This window comes from Dryobates pubescens, chromosome 4 (genome assembly GCF_014839835.1).
Source record: "Dryobates pubescens isolate bDryPub1 chromosome 4, bDryPub1.pri, whole genome shotgun sequence".
NCBI lineage: Eukaryota > Metazoa > Chordata > Aves > Piciformes > Picidae > Dryobates > Dryobates pubescens.
The window spans coordinates 26,724,323-26,743,868 of NC_071615.1; the positions used below are offsets into that span (position 1 = coordinate 26,724,323).

The following is a 19,546-nucleotide window of genomic DNA, read 5'->3' on the forward strand; positions in this document are numbered from 1 at the left end:
TTCTTGCCCTACTCAAATTTAATAGAGCTCTTCCAGTCTGTCTTGTGAATGCTCCAATTTGCCACCATTTGCATTTCCTTGACAGTTAATTGAAGTCTGTTAAATGTGATTTGACACTTCATTTTTCAGTTATGGCAACATCTTTTAACAGTTTTGCTGCAGAAGAAAAGCATTTTTACAACCTGACAGCTGCATAAGGGATCAGAAAAGAAAATGTCTTGCGTTTGACCATCAGCAAACAGACTAGTGAGCACTTTATAACCATGTGCAGATGACTCTGAGGTGAGTTCCTCCTGTCAGTTTTTAGCAGTAGTGGTCAGTAGGTGATGAGTTGTGCCATTCTGCTCCTTGTGCAAGGAGTAAATCCACTCCATACGTCCCTGGGCAGAATCTCCCATACAACACCCAGATGCACTTTTTCTCTCTGTGCCAGAGGCAGTGTATGGAGCAAATTTGTACAAAAATGGTGTTTTGGAATAACTGTTTCTGTTCCAAGAGTTTGGGAAAACTATTTAGTAGCTTTTTTTTTTTTTTTCCCCTGCTGGTGATCTGAGCACCACGTAGCAGACCAGCAGTACAAACATCTGATCTCTTAAAAGACTCCAACATTCTGTCAAAAGCATTTATAAAAATACAGACTGTAGAAAGGAATTGACTGTACAATGTGTACAGCTCTCAAGTTCATCCCAGAGTGGCTTCTTACAATGCTACCATTTGAAAATAAAAGGAATGCATCCATGTTTTTTCTGTCCAAGCAGATCCTGCTCCATCTCAACAAGCATCCAAATGCAGGTAATGGGCCTCAATTATTACGTGGAAATGGGCAGGAAAAGACCCAAGCTACCATCGGATAGGACTCACAGATTCAGCCCCCATGCTGAAAATGAAAGATGTGCTTATTGATGCATTGCAGTTGCCGCTCGCTCTCAGCAGGAGTCCATTCTTGCAGAAGTCAGGGAGCTCACTGAGTCTGGCTTGACCTCCTGCAAGAACAAATTCTCTAGGGTCATGCTGAGGCTTCAATGTATTCACTTTTTGGTGCTGCTACCCTTAAGTACTCAGGGTTTTCTGCTGCAGGAACTTTCAAGAGACCGTTCGGTTTGGTTTCCTTCGGTAAGAAGTCCTGCTGGTAGTCAGGATTGTCCAGGTTGATTTGGTGGTTGCCCGCCTGGATCCAGTAAGGGGAGGTCTCAAAGACTGTCTTGGTCAGTGGAGACTGGTTAGTGTTGAGATACTCAGGGTTGTCGACAGCTGTGCTGTGTGAATTCTGGTAGCTGGAGTCTGTGGGGACCTTTGAGTTTGCTGTCAGAGAGAAGTTGTTGTAGATTGGATTCTGGACTGCCGAGGCAGAAGTTTTCTTGGGCGCCAGCTGGTTTACGTACTCTGGAATAAAAAGAAAATGAAAATGAGAAGGAATGAAAATGAAGACAATGAAAATGAAGGTGTAACTAATGCAGCCATTTGCATCACTTGAGGTGTAGTTTTAACCCTGCTGCCACTTGCTCTTTGTGTACAACATCTTGCTGAACTTCCCAGAATGGAAGAGAGACAAAGGCAGGGAATTGCTGTGCCATGGCACCAAATGCACTGCCCTGAACTTCTCCTTCAGAAACTGGGTTTGCAAAGAAGCAGAAAGACAGCTTGGACCACAAGACAGCAAGAGTAGCTACTCCTGATTTTAGTGACATGTGGGTGGCTATGTCCCAGATACTGTTCTGAAACTGCAGTCTGGGAGCCTAGCTGCCAGAAGCTGTTTCCCTAGAAAAATATTTAGTGATGAAGAAAATGCCCAGCAAATACCGGAGTGGCAGTAACAGAGGCTCCATGTTTCACTTCATTGCCATCCCTTGCAGGGTCTTTCACGCTCTTTAGATGTGGTAAGTTCTTGGAAGGGTTGGTTAAGATTCTTTAAGGGCACAAATCACCATGACTCCATAACCCAGCACTAGCTCCCTTGGTGCTTGCTGGCTTGCTCTCCGCCCGCCTACACTGTTAAAATCCACGTGAAACAGTGAGCAGCTTTCTGTGTATCAACATCTGAAAGCAGTGAAACTGCCAGGAAGCTGTTTATATTGCTGAAATGGTTTAAGGGGTCAAACTCTGGTTTTAGAGGATATTTTCTCAAGTAGAAAGCTTTAAACATAGAACCAGGCATGCAAATTCCCCAGCCAGATGGCACACATGGCAAACATGAGGAACCTGGCTAGTGAAGAAACTGAAATGAGAAACAGCCAGCAGCAGTCAGATAAAGTCTAGGAAAATGATACGTGCATGTGTTTCCACTCCTGTTTACTGAGCAATAAAAAGGTAGGAAGCATTTGGATTGCTCCCATTCCACAGAAAAGGAAGGAAAATAATCAACTATTATCTACACAACCAAATGGCTTGGGAATGAGTGGCCATGGGATCACGGATTCATAGAATGGTTTGGATTGGAAGCAACCTTAAAGACCATTTAGTTCCAACCCCCTATGCCATGGGCAGGGACACCTTCCACTAGACCAGGATGCTCAGGGCCTCATCCAACCTGGCTTTAAAGACCTCCAGCGAGGGAGCATCTGCAGTCTCCCTGGGCAACCTATTCCAGTGTCTCACCACCCACACTGCAAAGAATTTCTTCCTAATAGAATACATAGAATACATAGAATAAACCAGGTTGGAAGAGACCTTCAAGATCATCGCGTCCAACCCATCAACCAATCCAACACCACCCAAGCAACTAACCCACGGCACCAAGCACCCCATCAAGTCTTCTCCTGAAAACCTCCAGTGATGGCGACTCCACCACCTCCCCAGGCAATACCCAGTCTAAATCTACCCTCTTTTCAGGAAAAAGCCATTCCCCCTTGTCCTATTCCCATCTTTCTTGTAGGCTACCTTCAGGTACTGGAAGGCCACTCTAAGGTCTTCCTGGAGCCTTCTTTTCTCCAAGCTGAAGAGTCCCAGGTCTTGTAGCCTGTCCCCATTGGAAGGGATGAAAACATGAGAGAAGTACTTACCTGGTGCCGGCAGGAAGCCATCATCTATGCTGTCCTCCAAGAAAGCACCAGTTGGGTCTGAGCTATACCTCTGGACAAAGCTGTCTTCCCTCACAGGGTGCCCCTGCTAGGTTGGAAATAGAGAAAATTCGGTATTAAAAAGGCCTGATTTGAAGAAGCTGGTGCACATAAGAGAAGTTACTCCTTTTTTAAAGGCTGTCCCACTTACCCCATTCCTGTCAATACAGGTGGTAGCAGAGTTGTTGCTAGTAGCACTCTTTAAAAGAGAGAGAAAGAAAATACAGACATGAGAAGCAGTTCACTCTTAAAATTGCTTGTCATGTTTCCACAGAGGGAAAAAATAAACCCATACCAGTGAACTCAAGAGAGGGGTGCGGGATGTTGAAGGGCTGTTGAAAAAGCCCTGGTGTGGCACGAGGTACTCATCAGCATCCACTATATCTTCCATGTCCTCCTCCTCCATCAGGGTGCGGTAGAACTTGGAGTCCGTAGGGCTGGGCAGATGCATGCGATCGTCTCCCTGGGAGACAAGTTGGTGTGACAGAGGGCTCGCAGATCTCCTTCAAGCCCTCACAATCCCCGTCTCAGAGACACAAATTTAGCAAGAGGCCCAAGATGCAAAATCTCCACCTCTGCATTTAACCAAATTCATCTAGAGCTTAGGGGAATTTAGGTCTGCAATCTCTGTCCGTGTTAAATAGCTCCATTTTCAGGAGCATCAAACTCCATTCTCCTCTCAGTACTGCAGTCTGGGCTGTTACTGATCCAGTCCTAAGTGTTTCTAGCTGAATATATTAAGGTCTGGAAAGGAATGATACATCTGGCCTTAAATGATCTGTAGTATCTATTTTCATATGCATTCATAATCATTTTGCCATCTAGATACAGACTGGATGGAATTCCCCAGAAGGAATTCCTTGCAGTAAGAAGTTCCAGTGAGGCACTAGAACAGGTTGCCCAGCGAGGTTGTGGATGTCCCCTCCCTGGAGGGGAGGGTCCAAGGCCAGGCTGGATGAGGCTGTGAGCAAGCTAGGCTAGTGGGAGGTGCCCCTGCCCATGGCAGGGGGGTGGAACTAGATGATTTTTAAGGTCCTTTCCAACCCAAACCATTCTATGATTCTATGATTCTGGGCCTCATACTGAATGTCCAAAGACAGACACCCTCCTGCCACTGGGTTTAGCACCTGAATGATGAGATAGCTTGGTGGGTCACAAGCCATTTTGAAGAACTCTGCTATCAGCTCACGGAACTTGGGCCTTTCCAACCCAAACCCTTCTATGGTTCTATGATTTTGGGCCTCATACCGAATGTCCAAAGACAGGCACCTTGCCACGGGGTTTAGTACCTGTATGACGAGATAGCGTGGCGGGTCACGAGCCATCTTGGAGAACTCCGCTATCAGTTCACGGAACTTGGGCCGGCTATCTGCATCGATCATCCAGCCTGGAGGGACAACAAGGAAAACAACACACAAAGAAAGGTTTGTAGTCTAAAATAAAACATGGCAGCAAAAAGACCTGTGCCACATGTGGGACAAAGACAGGAGTTACCCATAAAGGACCACTGTAAAACATTCATTCACCCAACCACCAGTGTGAATTTCAGCATTTAAAACACACATCTTGGCAGATCTGGGAAGAATGAAGAGAGTAATAAACCCCTGTACTGGAAAAGCTCCACACAGACTGTCTCCAGTCCTGTTGGCCTAGCTCCATGTGGGCAAGCAGGTCCCACCTGAGTGGCAAAGGCGGCCAACAGCATTCTGGCCTAGATCAGGAGCAGTGTGGTCAGCAGGAGCAGGGAAGTGATTGTGACCCTGTATGCAGCACTGGTAAGGATGCACCTTGAGTAGACTAGACTAGAATTAACCAGGTTGGAAAAGACCTTTGAGATCAAAAAGACCTTTGAGATCATTGAGTCCAACCCATCATCTAACACTATCTAATCAACTAAACCATGGCACCAAGCGCCTCATCAAGTCTCTTCCTAAACATCTCCAGTGATGGTGACTCCACCACCACCCTGGGTTCAGTTTTGGATCCCTCACTACAAGAAGACACTGTGGTCCTGGAGCATGTCCAGTGAAGGGCAACGAAGCCAGTGAAGGGTCTGGAGAAGAAAGTCTGATGAAGAGCAGCTCAGCAAACTGCAGTTGTTCGATCTGGAGAAAAGACCACCAAGAGGAGACCTTCTTGCTCTCTATAATTCCCTAAAAGGAGGCTGGAGTAAGGTGGGGGTTGATAGGATTAGAGGAAATGACCTTAAGTTGTACTGGGGAAGGTTTAGGTTGGATATCAGGAAAAACGTCTTTACTGAAAAGAGTGGCCAGGCATTGGAATAGGCTGTGGTGGAGTCATCATCCCTGGAGGTGTTAAAAGATTGTATAGACATGGCACTTTGGGACATGGTTTAGTGAGCTTGGTGGTGTTGGGTTGAGATGGTGGCAGGGCTGAGGTGTCAGCAGGGTTCAGAATCACCAAGGAGTTTCCAGGATACTACTTTTGGATCCAGACACCTCCTGGGCTAGCTGCACACATCTGAATCTGGTTCCTACTCACTCTGATGAGCACACAGCATCAGGCTCACCCTGTGTGGTGCCTGTCCCAACAAAGCAACATGGAGGTGCTGCAGGATTCCCCAAAAGTGCTGCATTACAGGGTGTTCACAGCAGTGGGGCTCTTCTTTCAGGAACAGGTCCATTTTGATCCAGTGAGAAAGTCTTAAATGCCACCTAGTGGGCTGCTTATCTGCATCCTCACAGTGGCAAGCAGGGATTTGGAAGATGCAGCCTGGAGGTGTGCAGGGAGCCAGGTATCAGACAGCTGATACAGAAGGACAAGGGGCTTGGGGATCAGAAGTCCTTTGATGTGCCTTACAGAGAAGTGCTGCAGAGACCCTCAGCTCCTGTGCCACTTCCCTGCAACGGCTGTGTGCCCAAAAGGGGCCATCCAAAAATGAGGAAGAAATCAGATAAGGAACTCCAGATCTTCATAAGCCACAGTAGTGCCTGTGCTTCCAACACTCTGAGTAAGAAGAGTGCACAGCCCATGTGTCTGATCACAATGGGAGGCACGGTATGGAGGTGGTGTGGAGAATACTGTGTCCAGTTCTGGCCTCCCCAGATCAAGAGGGACAGAGATACACTAGAGAGTGTCCAACAGAGGCTATAAGGGGGCCTGAAACATCTGTCTGATGAGAAGAGGCTGGGAGACCTGTGGCTGTTTAGACTGGAGCACAGAAGACTGAGAGGGGATCTTATTAATGTTTATAAATATCTGAGGGGTGGGTGTCAAGAAGGCGGTGTCAGGCTCTTTTCAGTGGTGTCCTGTGGTAGGACGGGGGGCAATGGATACAAATTGGAACACAGGAAGTTCCACCTCAACATGAGGAAAAACTTCATTACTGTAAGGGTGCTGAAGCCCTGGAACAGGCTGCCCAGAGTCCTATCTGGATGTGTTCCTGTGTGACCTGCCCTAGGTGAGCCTGCTTTGGCAGCAGGGCTGGACTCAGTCTTCAGTGGTCCCTTCTAACTCCTACCATTCTATGATTCTATGACACTCTGGGAAACCAGAATATCAGGTGAAGTGGGTGGTCCTACGCTAGTTTATACTGTCTGACAGTGTCATCAGTGGTGTGAGTGATAGGAAAACACGAACTGGCTGGATTAATGACAAATGAATCCATATCCTGTGCTCCTAGATAAAGGGCAAGGTGTAGCCACATGCTCTGAGGTCACCACTTTTTTCACAGAACCCTCACTCTGTGCAGTCAGCATGAACACACCATATACAAATGTAACATAATGAAAGCAACCGTCATTCAGCTGAGGTGAGCACGCACAAGCCCAGGTGATGAACTCACATTTGACCATGATCATGTACACATCTATGGTACAGATGGGAGGCTGTGGCAAACGTTCACCCTTCTCCAAGACAGAGGAGATCTCACTGGCAGGGATCCCTTCATACGGCTTGGACCCAAATGTCATCAGCTCCCAGACTGTCACACCTGCAGGGTGGGAAAAGAAGGCTGTCAGAGAGGCTTTGCTAGAAGCTGAAGGGCTTTGACCTGGGTGCAGACAGGTGGTGAGTGGAGAGAACTTTCTTGGCGGCACTGCATTGCCAGAGCCCCACCCAGGAAAAGCAGTTTCTGCCATGATGTTGAAGAGAGACAGACTAATAAAAGAGGTTGAAAACATCATTATTTCCTTTTTCATGTATTTTTAGGTATTTGGTTTGTTGTTGTTTGTTTGTTAATCTCATCTGGTATCTCAGTGTTGAACATCCCACAAGCTTCCCAACCCCACAGAAAGGAAATGCAGGTTACCACTTCCTGACTCCAACCCAGCAAGTGGCTTTAAAAATGGATGGTGTATTTGTTTCAAAACAATCTCTTTGGAGACAAGCAAGAGCAGCTTTTGACAGATGTGTAACCCAGCTGCCTCATTGTCGTTTGCTGACGTACTGCGTCCTCTTGTGATGTAGCTGTTGTGATTGTTTGGTAGCTTAGGATACAAAACAAGATTTTGGATGCCAAGATACATAAGTGGATTAAGAGGACCAGAGGTTATACTTTTTCTAAAAGGACACAGGATCTGACCATCTGCCTTAAATATTTTCCAGGAATGCAAGAGCTCATAGAGTGGAAATTTTGGAATAAATTGGTTTGAAAGGTTTCCTTTCTGCTCTTCTTTCTTTCAAGCTGGCTGATGAACTATACCAAATATAAAATAACTTCTGAGGTTATATCACTTGGCTTCACCTTTAGCATTAGCCTCTCAATAGCAGGACAGCACAAATAGTTTAGGCCACAGCAGAGTTACACAGATTGACACGGACCAGCAGCACAGCTGATGGTTTTAAGTCCTCCCTCTTAGTTACATGGCTTTATTGTCAGGCCAGTTATACTTCATGTGAAGCTGCTGAAGAAGAGCACCAGCAGAACTTCAGCAAGTGGAGCACAGTCTCCTACATGCAGCCCCACTCAGGAGAGGACTCAATCTGAAAGCAGATTCTACAGAACATCTTATGCCTTGCTAGCCAGCAATTTCATGGGAATTTTCTTCTATTGAATTGGTGATTTGTCCCACTGTTTGTTTCATCCCTCTACTTTCTCATAACAGGGAGAAAAAAAAAGGTCTGTGTAGAGTCAAAATCCCACAATTTTCCAACCCATTTGCAACAATAATAATTGGATTTAGACTTGCCATAACTCCAGACGTCACTTTGATGAGTGTAAATCCGGTGCAGAATCGACTCCAAGGCCATCCACTTAATGGGAACCTAGGAAAATTCACAAATAAAGCCTTAAGAGGCTGACTCAAATTTCATCAGTGCTATTTACCACCAGGAGGTATTGAAACCAAGTTTGGTTGCAAAAGGGAAAAAGCCAGCTAGAAACCATGACAGCTATCTGAGCTGGCAGATAGGCAATTATCTGAGTGTCAGAGCAGGCAACTTTTAAGTCCCTCATTATGATTATTTTCATTTATGCTGTTGAACCAGGGAACTTGTGAAATATTAGGTACATCAGAAAGATACTATAAATTAGTTTTGCCATAGTTATTAACAGTCAAATTACTACTTTCTCTGCATTTTACAGGACACAAATCTAATCTCAGGCTGTATGAAAAAGACTGATCTGTGCTCGTATGGTTTCCATTTAGGGTCTCTGCAATATTTGCAAGTAGCTTCTCTTTAATTTCTCAGCAGGAGGCATTCCATGTATCAGCACGTAGTACTACATGAAGGCATGCTGAACCAAGTCTGACAGGTCTTTCTTCTGCTAGAAATATACAGCATTCCCTCTTTTCTCTCCATAATCTGCACAGTGTTGTTGGTGTTGGCTCACTGATGAATTCAGCCCTGCCTTTATTTTTTCCTTTTTAAATGTTTTTTTAATAATCTTGCTTTTTTTCCCCCACAGACATTCTGGGTGGGAATTTCAAAAGCCTTTGCTGCTCTACTACCTCCTCTCCCACTGGCCTAATGCTGCTTCATCTGATTTCAGAGGACTCCCACAGGCTTCAAAGGCAGCATGCTGAGACGGCAGCTGAGTGCTTCTGTCTACGTTTAGCCCACATCTGAGACTGAACTACAGCAGTTGCTCTATCACCCAATGGCCCCTCCCCAGCAGAGAAAGGAAACTGGGAAAAGGAGACTCACAGGTTGAAATGAAAATGGATTTAAAGAGAGAAGCAAACTGGTACCAGCATCAGTATAATGTATATAAAGTTATACTAATCCCAGCAAAGCTACAGCAGTCACACCAACCAGGAAGGCAGTGCTTGAGAGCAGGAGAAGGAAGAGCAGCAAGGTGGGAAGGAGCCCATGGAGCCCAGGCTGGAGGCTCTAGCAGAAGTCTCTCGTGTCCTCACTGAAGTTCCCTCTTTATACTGAGTGTGGTGCTGATGCTCTGGGATACACCTGGAACCATCTCCAGTCAGTTGGGCTGGCTGACACTGAGCTGCTGATAACCAGCAGTCCATGGCTGGCCTGGGATTCTCTCCCAGCCCAGGCAGGACAGCTTTGACCCACACCCCACCCATCTTCTCCCCACCCTGTTTAAGGCTTGTGCAGAAGCACAACACTGCTGAACATGCAGCGGTTCATTCTCTGGTGTGCTTTACCTTGCCTCCCTCAGCGTGGTACTCCTTCTCATCAGCACTGAGCAGCTTTGCCAACCCAAAGTCAGTGATTTTCACATGCTGAGGAGTCTTGACAAGGACATTTCTGGCAGCAAGGTCACGGTGCACCAGACGACGCTCCTCCAAGTAGTTCATTCCCTGCAAGGCAGCAGACCATTAGTAGGCATTGCACGCTTTGGGTTTGGATGCGCGAAGGAGTTACCGAAGTTCAGCTGCCCTGTGGTAACACACAGCAGCATAAACACGTAGTAACCTATCCCACCTTCAGAAGAAGGTTGGCTGTTTTGATTTCTGAGATGCTTACTGCAGGCTGAGGACGTGCACTTGCACACTTACACGGGGCGATGCACCAGTGGAGCGAGGAAAAAAAAAGAGACAATAGCAGCTGTACTAGCAGGGCATGTGGTTCCTTTGGGATTTAGTTCAAGAAACAGAAAGTCAGGATGGGACTTTCAAATATGGGGCAAACTCAGCAGAGTACAAGGAGCAAAAATGACACCATAAGCTGGACAGAGTGCCTTCAAAAGCCCAACCAGATTATCCACGTTAACTTGCAAAACACACCAGAGAAAAAAAATTGTATTTGCCAAAGGTGGAGGTTGGAAAACCTGACTAAGGGACAGAGGAGACTTTCATGAGGATACTTTGACATAAAAATGATTTTTATATGGTACACTGCCTTGGTCTTCAGCCATCTTGCAGTTAAGCCAAAGACCTAAGACATTCCCATGTCTGGAAGATGTTTGAGCATTCCTTGCCATCACACTCAACCATGTTCTTTCCAATTGCCCTTTCCTTCCATTTAGATCCTCTCTCATCACTGAGGACCATATAAACACATTCTCAAAGAAAAGCTGTCAAGCAATGTTGACTACTTGGCAAGCCCAATGACTTCATGAGAGCACAGTACTGACTTTAACTAACACCTTCCACATGCACACAGGCCAACCCTACAGACAGTACTTAGACATTAATCATTCAAGGTTGCCAATACTGTGCCTTACCACAGAGTGCTCTGCCTTCTGCCTGCTAACAAGGCACACTATTGCAGAGATGACTGAGCTCAGAGTTGCACCTCTTTTCCACTCTAACTTCTCTTTGAAAAAGCAAGTCCTTCCAGTTTCACTGTCTCCCATGGTTAGACTGGGTTCCCCATGGCATACGTGCTTTTTTGGTACAACTGCCTCTCGAGGAAGAATAGGACCAATTGTGCTGCTTTGACTTCTAAAGCACGAATCGAACAGCTGTGTTTCTGACCACAGAGAACATTCCCTTTCCCCTCAACACCAGTCTCTTGGTGTACAGCATGAAAAAAAGTTCATGATTTCCAAGTTTCCTGCAAGGTATTTTCTCCAAACCACAATTATTCCCAGGCTGCAGGGTTCTGCCGGCGGTAGCTTATGCGCTGCTATTTTTTTACGAAGCGAGAATTAATAAAAAAGCACTTTGAACCTCCAAAGTTAATGCCAACATGGTCAGGTTGATGTGATGACAGAGCACTGGAGGGAATAATTCCTTTCCAGCCTCCGCCCCCTTCCTAAGCTCGCTGCTAACCTGGACCACCATCGAATCTTCCACCCAAGGCCCTCAGCAGAACTTCACCCAAGAGCTGCTAATGTTGCCAAAACAAACCACCCAAACAAACTGGCGCGATGCCACTGCGAGCGTGGATTTAATTACACAAAGAGGTCTTTAGCGAGCAGAGCTCTGGAAACAAAAAGCCTCAAGCTGCCGACAGAAAGCAGAACATCTTAAAGAAAATAATAATCATGTCATCTAGCCCTAGTAGGACATTAAAATGCCCTGCTAAACATGCCTTGCTGCAGAGACTTATTAAGATGCGAAGCTGCTGAAAGCAGGAGTATGAGTTTCATGCCAAGCTGTTTAAGATGTTGACGGCTCAAAGACTTGTGCGTGTGTGTAACTTGCACACCAAAGATGTTGAACTGCTTGTCTAGAAAGTTCAGCAGATCTTAGATTGTGTGCAGGCCAGGGGTTCAAGACATTTTTCATCTTGAAGCGTGAGACCAGTGTGTCCAGAGCTACTTCCCATGGAGTGTCTACACTCTGTTTGAAGGAGAGGACTCCATACCTCAGTGAAAGATCATGTTTGTAAAAGATGCAAAGAAAACTCATTTCAAAGCTGTGAAAACAGAAACAAAACTAAGCTTCCCAGGGAACTTGACTCCTGCCGGTTAGTTACCAGACATAAATATATCTGTTTCCACATTCTCCCCCCTCCAAAAGTACTTTTTTCAAGAGTGCGAGAGCATCCAAAAATCTGGCATGATTTTATCAGAGTAGTAACACCAAGCACATTGGTGGGAAAAAGCTGTACACATGATTTATGAGTGCTCTGAGGAGAACTTCAGTGAGGAGCAGCACAAAGGACCATACTGAAGGTCAGGCATCGCTGGAGAGGGTAGATGTTGCTATGGGCAAATGTCAAATTGACATGAAAAAATCAAACAGAAGTTAACAATTGTGAATGGCAACCTCTTGGGCAAGTGATGCCCCAAGGAGCTATTTGGGGACTGATTTTGCCACCTTACAAATTAATAAGGAGGAGGAGGAGAAGGAGGGAAATGTTGCCTCCAGCTCATTGTCCAAAGAGACTGCAACCAGGACAGAGCAGTAATTGATTTTAAATGAGAGCAAAGGAGCCAGAAAAATGCAACTCGCATCCCGGGTGGACACATAAATTACAATTCACTTGCTATGGAGCCTGCTGGAAAGAAGTACACACACCGAGATGGAAAACATGCTCTGTACACTTTTGGTGGATACATTTCTGAAGTCTTCAGCATGTTTCCTGCAAGCAAACCACAGCCAGGCAAGCCTGGGTTGTGTACAATGTCTCCAGAGGCCGATAAGGCTGTAAGTGTGTGGTTAGCTGGCAGACTGGCATTCCCCAAAGAAGCAGCATTAAAGCAGCCATGTTTTGGGGATATTGTCTCATATGATGAATCTCCAACAAACTGCAGCTATTTCATGGCTGGTTTTGCTCCATTCTTCTATGCTTGCAAATGGCAATCCACATTCCAAACCCAGCACGCTGCTGGTAATTCTAGAGGCTGTGCTTCAGGCTCATTTGCTGCTCTTCTTGACAAACAGAACCACGTGTGATAAGGTGCCGCCTCTTTGGCACTGTGGCCATTCCAATGAGATGACAGGCACCAACTCAGTGCCTGTAAATTACAGGGCAGCCCTGAGGTGCCCAAATGTCTCCTGGTCACACCAGCCTGTGTTAGAATGAAGCCGGTCATTTATCCACAGAATCACAACATCTTTTTGGCAGGTGAGAATCCTTAAGATCATCAAGTCCAAGCATCAACCCACCACCACCACGGCCATAAGCCATGTCCTGAAGTGCCATGTCCATGCATTATTTTTTTTACCACCACCTCACTGGGACTCCTGTTCCACTGCCTAACCACCCTTCCAGTAAAGAAATTTTCCCCAACATCCAATCTAAACATCCCCTGGTGCAACTTGAGGCCATTTCCTCTCATCCTATCACTAGTTACTTGAGAGGAGAGACTGACTCCCCACTCCACTACAACCTTCTTTCAGGTCATTGTAGAAAGTAAGAAGGTCACCCTTCAGTCTCTTCCAGATTTGTCATCAGAGACACATAAGAAGTACTCAGCATAAGATGTATTCAACAGCACTGTTTGCCCTGTGGCACAGCCCAAAGAAATCCACTGACAGAAGCAGCAGGTTGGTACAGGAATTGCTGAATATAGTTTGAACATAAGAAAAAACTTCTTTGCTGTGAGGGTGACAGAGCACCAGAACAGGCTGCCCAGAGATGCTGTGGAGTCTCCTTCTCTGGAGACATTCAAAACCTTCCTAGACATGATCAGGGAGAACCTGCTCTGTGTGACCCTGCTTTAGGAGGGGGCTTGGGCTAGATGATCTCCAGGGTTTCCTTCCAGCCCTTGTCATTCCTTGTGAATTCTACTCCCTCCCCGCCACTGCTTCATTGCATCACATTATCATTTCATGACTGGGTGTTTGGTTTGGACACAAATGTCTTGGTGCTAATATTACACTCTCCGTGAGCATTCTGAACAGCAGTTGAAGTGTGCTCAGCAGCTTGACAATGGTAACTTGTTTGGGACCCAGTGACAGTGTCATGTATAAGGTATCTAGGAACCACGTCGTGACACAGAAAGGTTAGCTGAGACTGGGAAGTAAATAAATAGATTGTCTGGTGTCTGTTCTCCCTGGTGGAGTCTGAATTGTACCCGAGCTGGAAGCTTGCTGGTGCACTGACCTTTGCAATCTGCACACACCAGTTGAGAAGGTACTGGGAGCCGATGTTGTCCTTGTGCTCTCGGATGTAATCGAGGAGGCAGCCATACGGCATCAGCTGTGTGATGAGCTGAACAGTAGAAGTGAGGCAGATTCCCAACAAGCGGCACACGTGGGGATTGTCAACACTGGCCATCACGTAGGCTTCCTGAGAAAGGAATTAAAGCCATGTAAAACGCTCTCTTTAGCAAGACAGAAACACTTGGAGGCAGTAGAAATGAGTTGGTCATTCGAGAGGTTGCTAAAATGATACCTGCAAACTCTGTGCCCATACCAAATGTTCGTGTTTCCTACTTTGTGGACCGAGCTTTTTCCTCTTGGTGAAAGGTGCAGATTTCAAATGCTGAAGCATCACTGAGATGCTGCAGAAGAATGAGTCTCCTACTACTGGTACACCAAGGAAGTATGGGACAAAAAGTCCTGGGGACAAAAGTGAAGGACCTAGGACAAATTGATGACTTGAACCTTGACTGGAAGCTGATGTGATTTCATCATTTTTATCACCTAATTGAAAGGGCAACACATCTTGAGAACATGTGTCATCTGCCTTTTATCCTCCACAAATCTTTTCACTAAAACTGACTAGAAATTTTAAGACCTTTGACCCTCTGTTAGGGTTAGTGCTGACCCAGAAAGTCAAAACTGTCATGTAGGGTGGGACTGAATTGGGTTTGAATTTTCAAGAGACGAGTCTTCTTTGACCATGCTGTTCCTCAGCCCATGTCAAATCAAAGAGGCTAATAGTTCACCTCTTTAGAGACTCAATACATGTCTGTCTTTCTTACAGGTGGGGGCTGGTCTCTTCTCCTGGGCGGCCAGCACCAGAACACGAGGACACAGTCTCAAGCTGTGCCAGGGGAGGTTTAGGCTGGCTGTTCGGAAGAAGTTCTTCATAGAAAAAGTGACTGGCCATTGGAATGTGCTGCCCAGGGAGGTGGTGGAGTCACCATCACTGGAGGTGTTTAGGAAGAGACTGGATGAGGCGCTTTGTGCCATGGTTTTATTTGATTAGATGGTGTTGGATGATAGGTTGGCCTCAATAATCTCAAAGGTCTTTTCCAACCTGGTTAATTCTATTCTAGTCTATTCTATTCTTTGTAGATTTAGGTACCTATCTAAGCTACCCAAGGTACCTCCTCATTTTCCTTTGCTCTTCTGTAGGAAGGGAGAGGCCCCTTCAGAGGCTGAGGCAGCATGGACCAGACACACTGAATCCTTTAACATGGCCACAGGGTAGAAATCCCAGACTTTGTGGTTTGCTTTTTTGTTTTGTTTGTTTTTATTCAAAACCTACTTATGGATTTAAATTTGAGATCTATATTTATACTGGTATCCACTGTCAAGTGCAAGCTCCAAGAATGGATTCCAATAGGAGGGGAAAAACTGGAACTGAAGTTGTGGGGTTTTTTAAATGAACTTTGTGTCTGGTTTTCTTCTAGACAAATTTAAAGACATTTAATTGAAAACCAACACAATGGGGAAAAAATATGACAATTTTCCCATGCAGTGAGAATTTAGGTCAGCATCTCAACTCAGCATCTGGAGTGACACCAACTCATCATCCCGTGGCAATTCAGCATTAGGCTAGCAGCACCCCCGAAGTTTAAAACAATAGTCAGTCCACTCCTGTGGCAGAGAAAGGAGCAAACCTGCACTTTCTAAGAGTTGAGGAAATTAAATACCATAGCACTTCACTCATCATCTAACCAGCTTTCCATAGATGCCACATAGCTCTGAAGCTGGTAGCAACTATTATTAAACTAAGTTATTAAACCAGTGACGTTCAAGAAATAAGCAACCCCAACTCTTAAGCAATACTTTTTGGCTTTGATATTGTTTGACATGCCAGACGAAGCAAAACATGATGTAATGCAGCTTTCTACTCCTTGGTATCCTTGTTTTGAAGCCTCTGGGACTAAAATACTCTGCAGGCAGCCAGGTTAAAGACGATGTCTGGCAGAACTGGGTAAGGGCTCCTTAACCTACTGCAGGATGTGAGCAGGGCATTGAGAAACAACCCTCTGTCGAGGCTAACACTGATTCTGTAGGCTAGCCCAAGGAAAGATAAAGCAAGAATACAATGTGCTGCTGAATTATGTAGGTATCTGTGGCGTAGAGAGCCTTGTGAATCCAGTGTTTGATGCTCAGATGCAAGCAGAGACTGAACTGTGCTGTATATCCCTAGGCTTTCAAGCAAGCTGTCATACTGATGAAGAGTGCCTGTTTCTTGCCTTGTTTCCTCTTGGGATTCAGGTCCACCTTGTGTTCACAGAATCTTGGAATGGTAGGGGAATGGAAGGGATGTCTGGAGATCATCCAGCCCAATCCCCCTGTTAACACAGGGTCACCCAGGGCAGGTTGTCCAGGATTGTTTCCAGGCAGCTTTTGAAAGTCTCCAGAGAAGGAGGCTCTACAACCTCTCTGGGCAGCCTGTTCCAATGCTCTGACACCCTCACAGAAAAGAAATTATTCCTTAAGTTCAAGAGAAACCCCCTGTGTTCAGAGCAGCAGAGCTGGAGCTGTTCTCACTGCCCACCTGCTGTGCAGCCTGCATGAGGCTGACCTGGGGGCTGAGAACTGGGCTGCTGAAAGAGTGGAGTGGGCGTAGGGGCCACACAGCTTTCAGAGAGCAGCCAAGCCTTGACACTGCCTCTTCCATTTGATACTGCAAAGTGAAATAGGCCACCACCTCCTTTCAGGGAGCAGAAGGGAGCTATTGTGCAGTTGTGGGTTCCTCTAAGTAGCCCAAGACATTAAAGTGGGCCTTTGTTTCAACTGTTTATCTTGGAAATGTCTGTGGTACGCTCTGACCTGCTCCAAGTATGCGTGGTATTCAACAACAGTCTTCTGAATTAGCCCTACCCTAATAAAGCCAGCGAGAGCTTGCCTGCCTTGTGCTGCGCTCCTTCTACGCCCAGCCAGTTTCTCTAAGACAAATCATCTCTAATTGGACATCATTATGTCTGAGGTCCCAGTGACCTTGAGAAGCTGGTTTTGTACCAAAATAATAATAATAAAAAAAAGAAAATCTGTTTTGAGAGAACCTTTTTGGAGTTATCTATCTGACTTCTTTCACTGGTTTTGTATTTTTAAATGGAATGAATCAATTCCACCAACCGAATCATCTTAAAAAAAATGAACAGGCCTGGGAGAAAAAAAGCAAGAGCTTTTTGTTAAGCATCCTAATTCAGAGGAAACAAAATGATAAGGTGAGGATATGCTGCAGAAACCTTGGAGAGAAAGAGGTTTGATATCACTGAAAATCGCGCAGTCCTTGTGTCTGCTGCGTAAGTCCTGTGACTATCTTGATCTGCTGAAGGCAGGATGCAGCACTGAGGGTTAATTCTTTAACTCTGCCTTTAGTGTGCAGGAGTTTAATGCAGTTAAGTCCAAATCACACAATCACAGAATGGTTGGGGTCGGAAGGGACCTTAAAGATCACCTTGTTCCAAACCCCTGCCAACCTACAAGAACAGGTTGCTCAAGGACCCATCCAACCCTGCCTTGAAGAAAGCCTCCTTTGCAAAGACTGCATTAAGCTCCTTATTGCGCTGAAGAGGGAAATGAGGGACAAAACTCAGGGCAGGCATCTGAACAGTATCTTTGCCAGCTCCTCAATACAGGGAATGCCAGCAAAAGGAGGGACCAGCAGGCAAAAGGAGGAGGGACCTGGGCCACATGGGTTTGGGACCTGGGGCTGGAGTCTAACTAAAATCAGAATGAATAATGCTTTGTTTAGGACAAGAGGAAATGGCCTCAAGTTGCATCAGGGGAGGGTTTGGGTTGGATGTTAGAAGAAATGTCTTCACTGAAAGGGTTCTCAAACGCTGGAATAGGCTCTCCAGTGAGGTGATTGACTCCTCATCCCTGGAGGTACTGAAAAGAGGCAGACATGTGGTGCTGAGGGACATGGTTTAGCACCAGACTTGAGAATGGACTCAATGATCTGAAAGGTCTTTTCCAACTAAAATGATTCTATGATTCTAAACTCCCATAGCCCAGTTTCATAGCCTTTTGCCATGTTTTCTGAAGTGATGAGCTATATTTGACTAACAAAATAAAATTCCTAGGAATCATAGAATCACAAGGTTGGAAAATCAATACAGTTGGAAAAGACCTCAAAGATCATCAAGTCCAATCATGATAATTTCTTGCTTCATGGGAGAGAAATCAGACAGCTGGGGTATTTTTTCCTTTGCATTTGGATTTATAGTGATTTTAATCCTCTGCAACCAAGCAACTAGCTTATGACAATCTGCAGTGTCAGGATTCAAATATCATTAGAACTACTGATACTGGTTTTAGTGCTGCCATAATGGTAATGAAGGGACAGTTTAAGGTCTGAAACATCAGACTAAAGAGAATTAGCTGTAAATGTATGCTCCTGACCTCTACTTAGGTGCTACCCCACAAGTATAACATCAGTATTTGGACTGTGAGCACAGGGTTCATTGGAGACACAAAAGCACTTAAACTGGGCTGCAAAGTCTTTCTAGATCATAAAATGGTTTGGGTTGGAAGAGACTTTCAAGATCATCTAGTTTCAACTTCCCTGCCATGGACAGGGACACCTTCCACTAGACCAGGTTGTTCAGGGCCTCATCCAACCTGTCCTTGAACTCATCTCAGGAGGGGGCATTCACAACCTCCCTGGGCAAATTTCTTCCTAATATCCAGTCTAAATCTACCCTTCTCAAGCTTCAATCCATTCCCTCTCATCCCATCATAGCAAGCCCTTGTCTCTTGCCATCTTTCTTGTAAGCCCCCTTATTCAGATAATGGAAGGCTGGTCCAAGGTCTCCCCAGAGCCTTCTCCAGGCTGAACAGTCCCAACTCTCTTGGCCTATCCCCAAAGGGGAGGAGCTCCAGGCATCTTAAGTGTCCTCCTCTGGACCCACTCCAGATGTTCAAACTCCTTCTTGAGTGGTGGGCTGCAGAGCTGGACACAATAGTGCAGGTGGGGGTTTCATGAGAGCAGAGGGGGAGAATCACCTCCCTCTCCCTGCTGGTCACAGAGATGACTACAGAGAATTCAGTTTGGGGTGCAAAACATCTTCCCACCCAAAATCCTGAAATGCCTTTAAGTTGTTACAGAAGAAAATCCACAGACAACTTGACAAAAACCCATGAAAACTTACATCAAGTATTTCCTTGTTGGCTTTTGGTGATGTGGCCTCTCTCAATTCTTTAATAGCGACAGGGATTTTGACCTTCTCCCCTTCTGGGATCCAAAGTCCCTACCAAAAGAAGTACAAAGAGTTACTCACAATTCCATACGCATTTTGTATCTTCTGAGTAGACTTAAATACTCTGCCCAGAAGGAAGACATGAGAGACAACAAAAATAGGAAAAAGCCCCATGTCTTGTGGGTGTTATCAAAATCCTGTTCTTGGAGTGAATGGTACTTCTCTTTGTCACCTCTACAGTGCTTTGGAAAAACCATGTTCATTGCCTTCTCTGTTTAGATAGCCCAAGAGATGCATAAAGAGCAACTCTAATCTCATTAATGCTGATCAGTATCTAAAGGGCAACTATCAGGAGAATGGAGACAGACTCTTCTCAGACATGTTGAGTGACAGGACA

At 45.6% G+C, this 19,546-nt stretch overlaps 1 protein-coding gene across 1 annotated transcript in view; it reads right to left on the reverse strand.

Annotated features, from left to right (window-relative positions):
• Positions 1–541: 541 nt before the first annotated feature.
• EGFR (epidermal growth factor receptor) overlaps positions 542–19,546 on the reverse strand; it is a 172,363-nt gene continuing 153,358 nt past the window's right edge. The window contains exons 19-28 of the mRNA XM_054160981.1: positions 19,102–19,200; positions 13,926–14,111; positions 9,629–9,784; positions 8,207–8,282; positions 6,862–7,008; positions 4,346–4,443; positions 3,352–3,519; positions 3,208–3,255; positions 3,000–3,105; positions 542–1,383 (exon numbers count right to left, since the gene is read on the reverse strand). Of these exons, the coding sequence (XP_054016956.1) occupies positions 1,007–1,383; positions 3,000–3,105; positions 3,208–3,255; positions 3,352–3,519; positions 4,346–4,443; positions 6,862–7,008; positions 8,207–8,282; positions 9,629–9,784; positions 13,926–14,111; positions 19,102–19,200 (1,461 nt within the window). The 3' untranslated portion in view covers positions 542–1,006. The remainder of the gene's footprint in view (positions 1,384–2,999; positions 3,106–3,207; positions 3,256–3,351; positions 3,520–4,345; positions 4,444–6,861; positions 7,009–8,206; positions 8,283–9,628; positions 9,785–13,925; positions 14,112–19,101; positions 19,201–19,546) is intronic.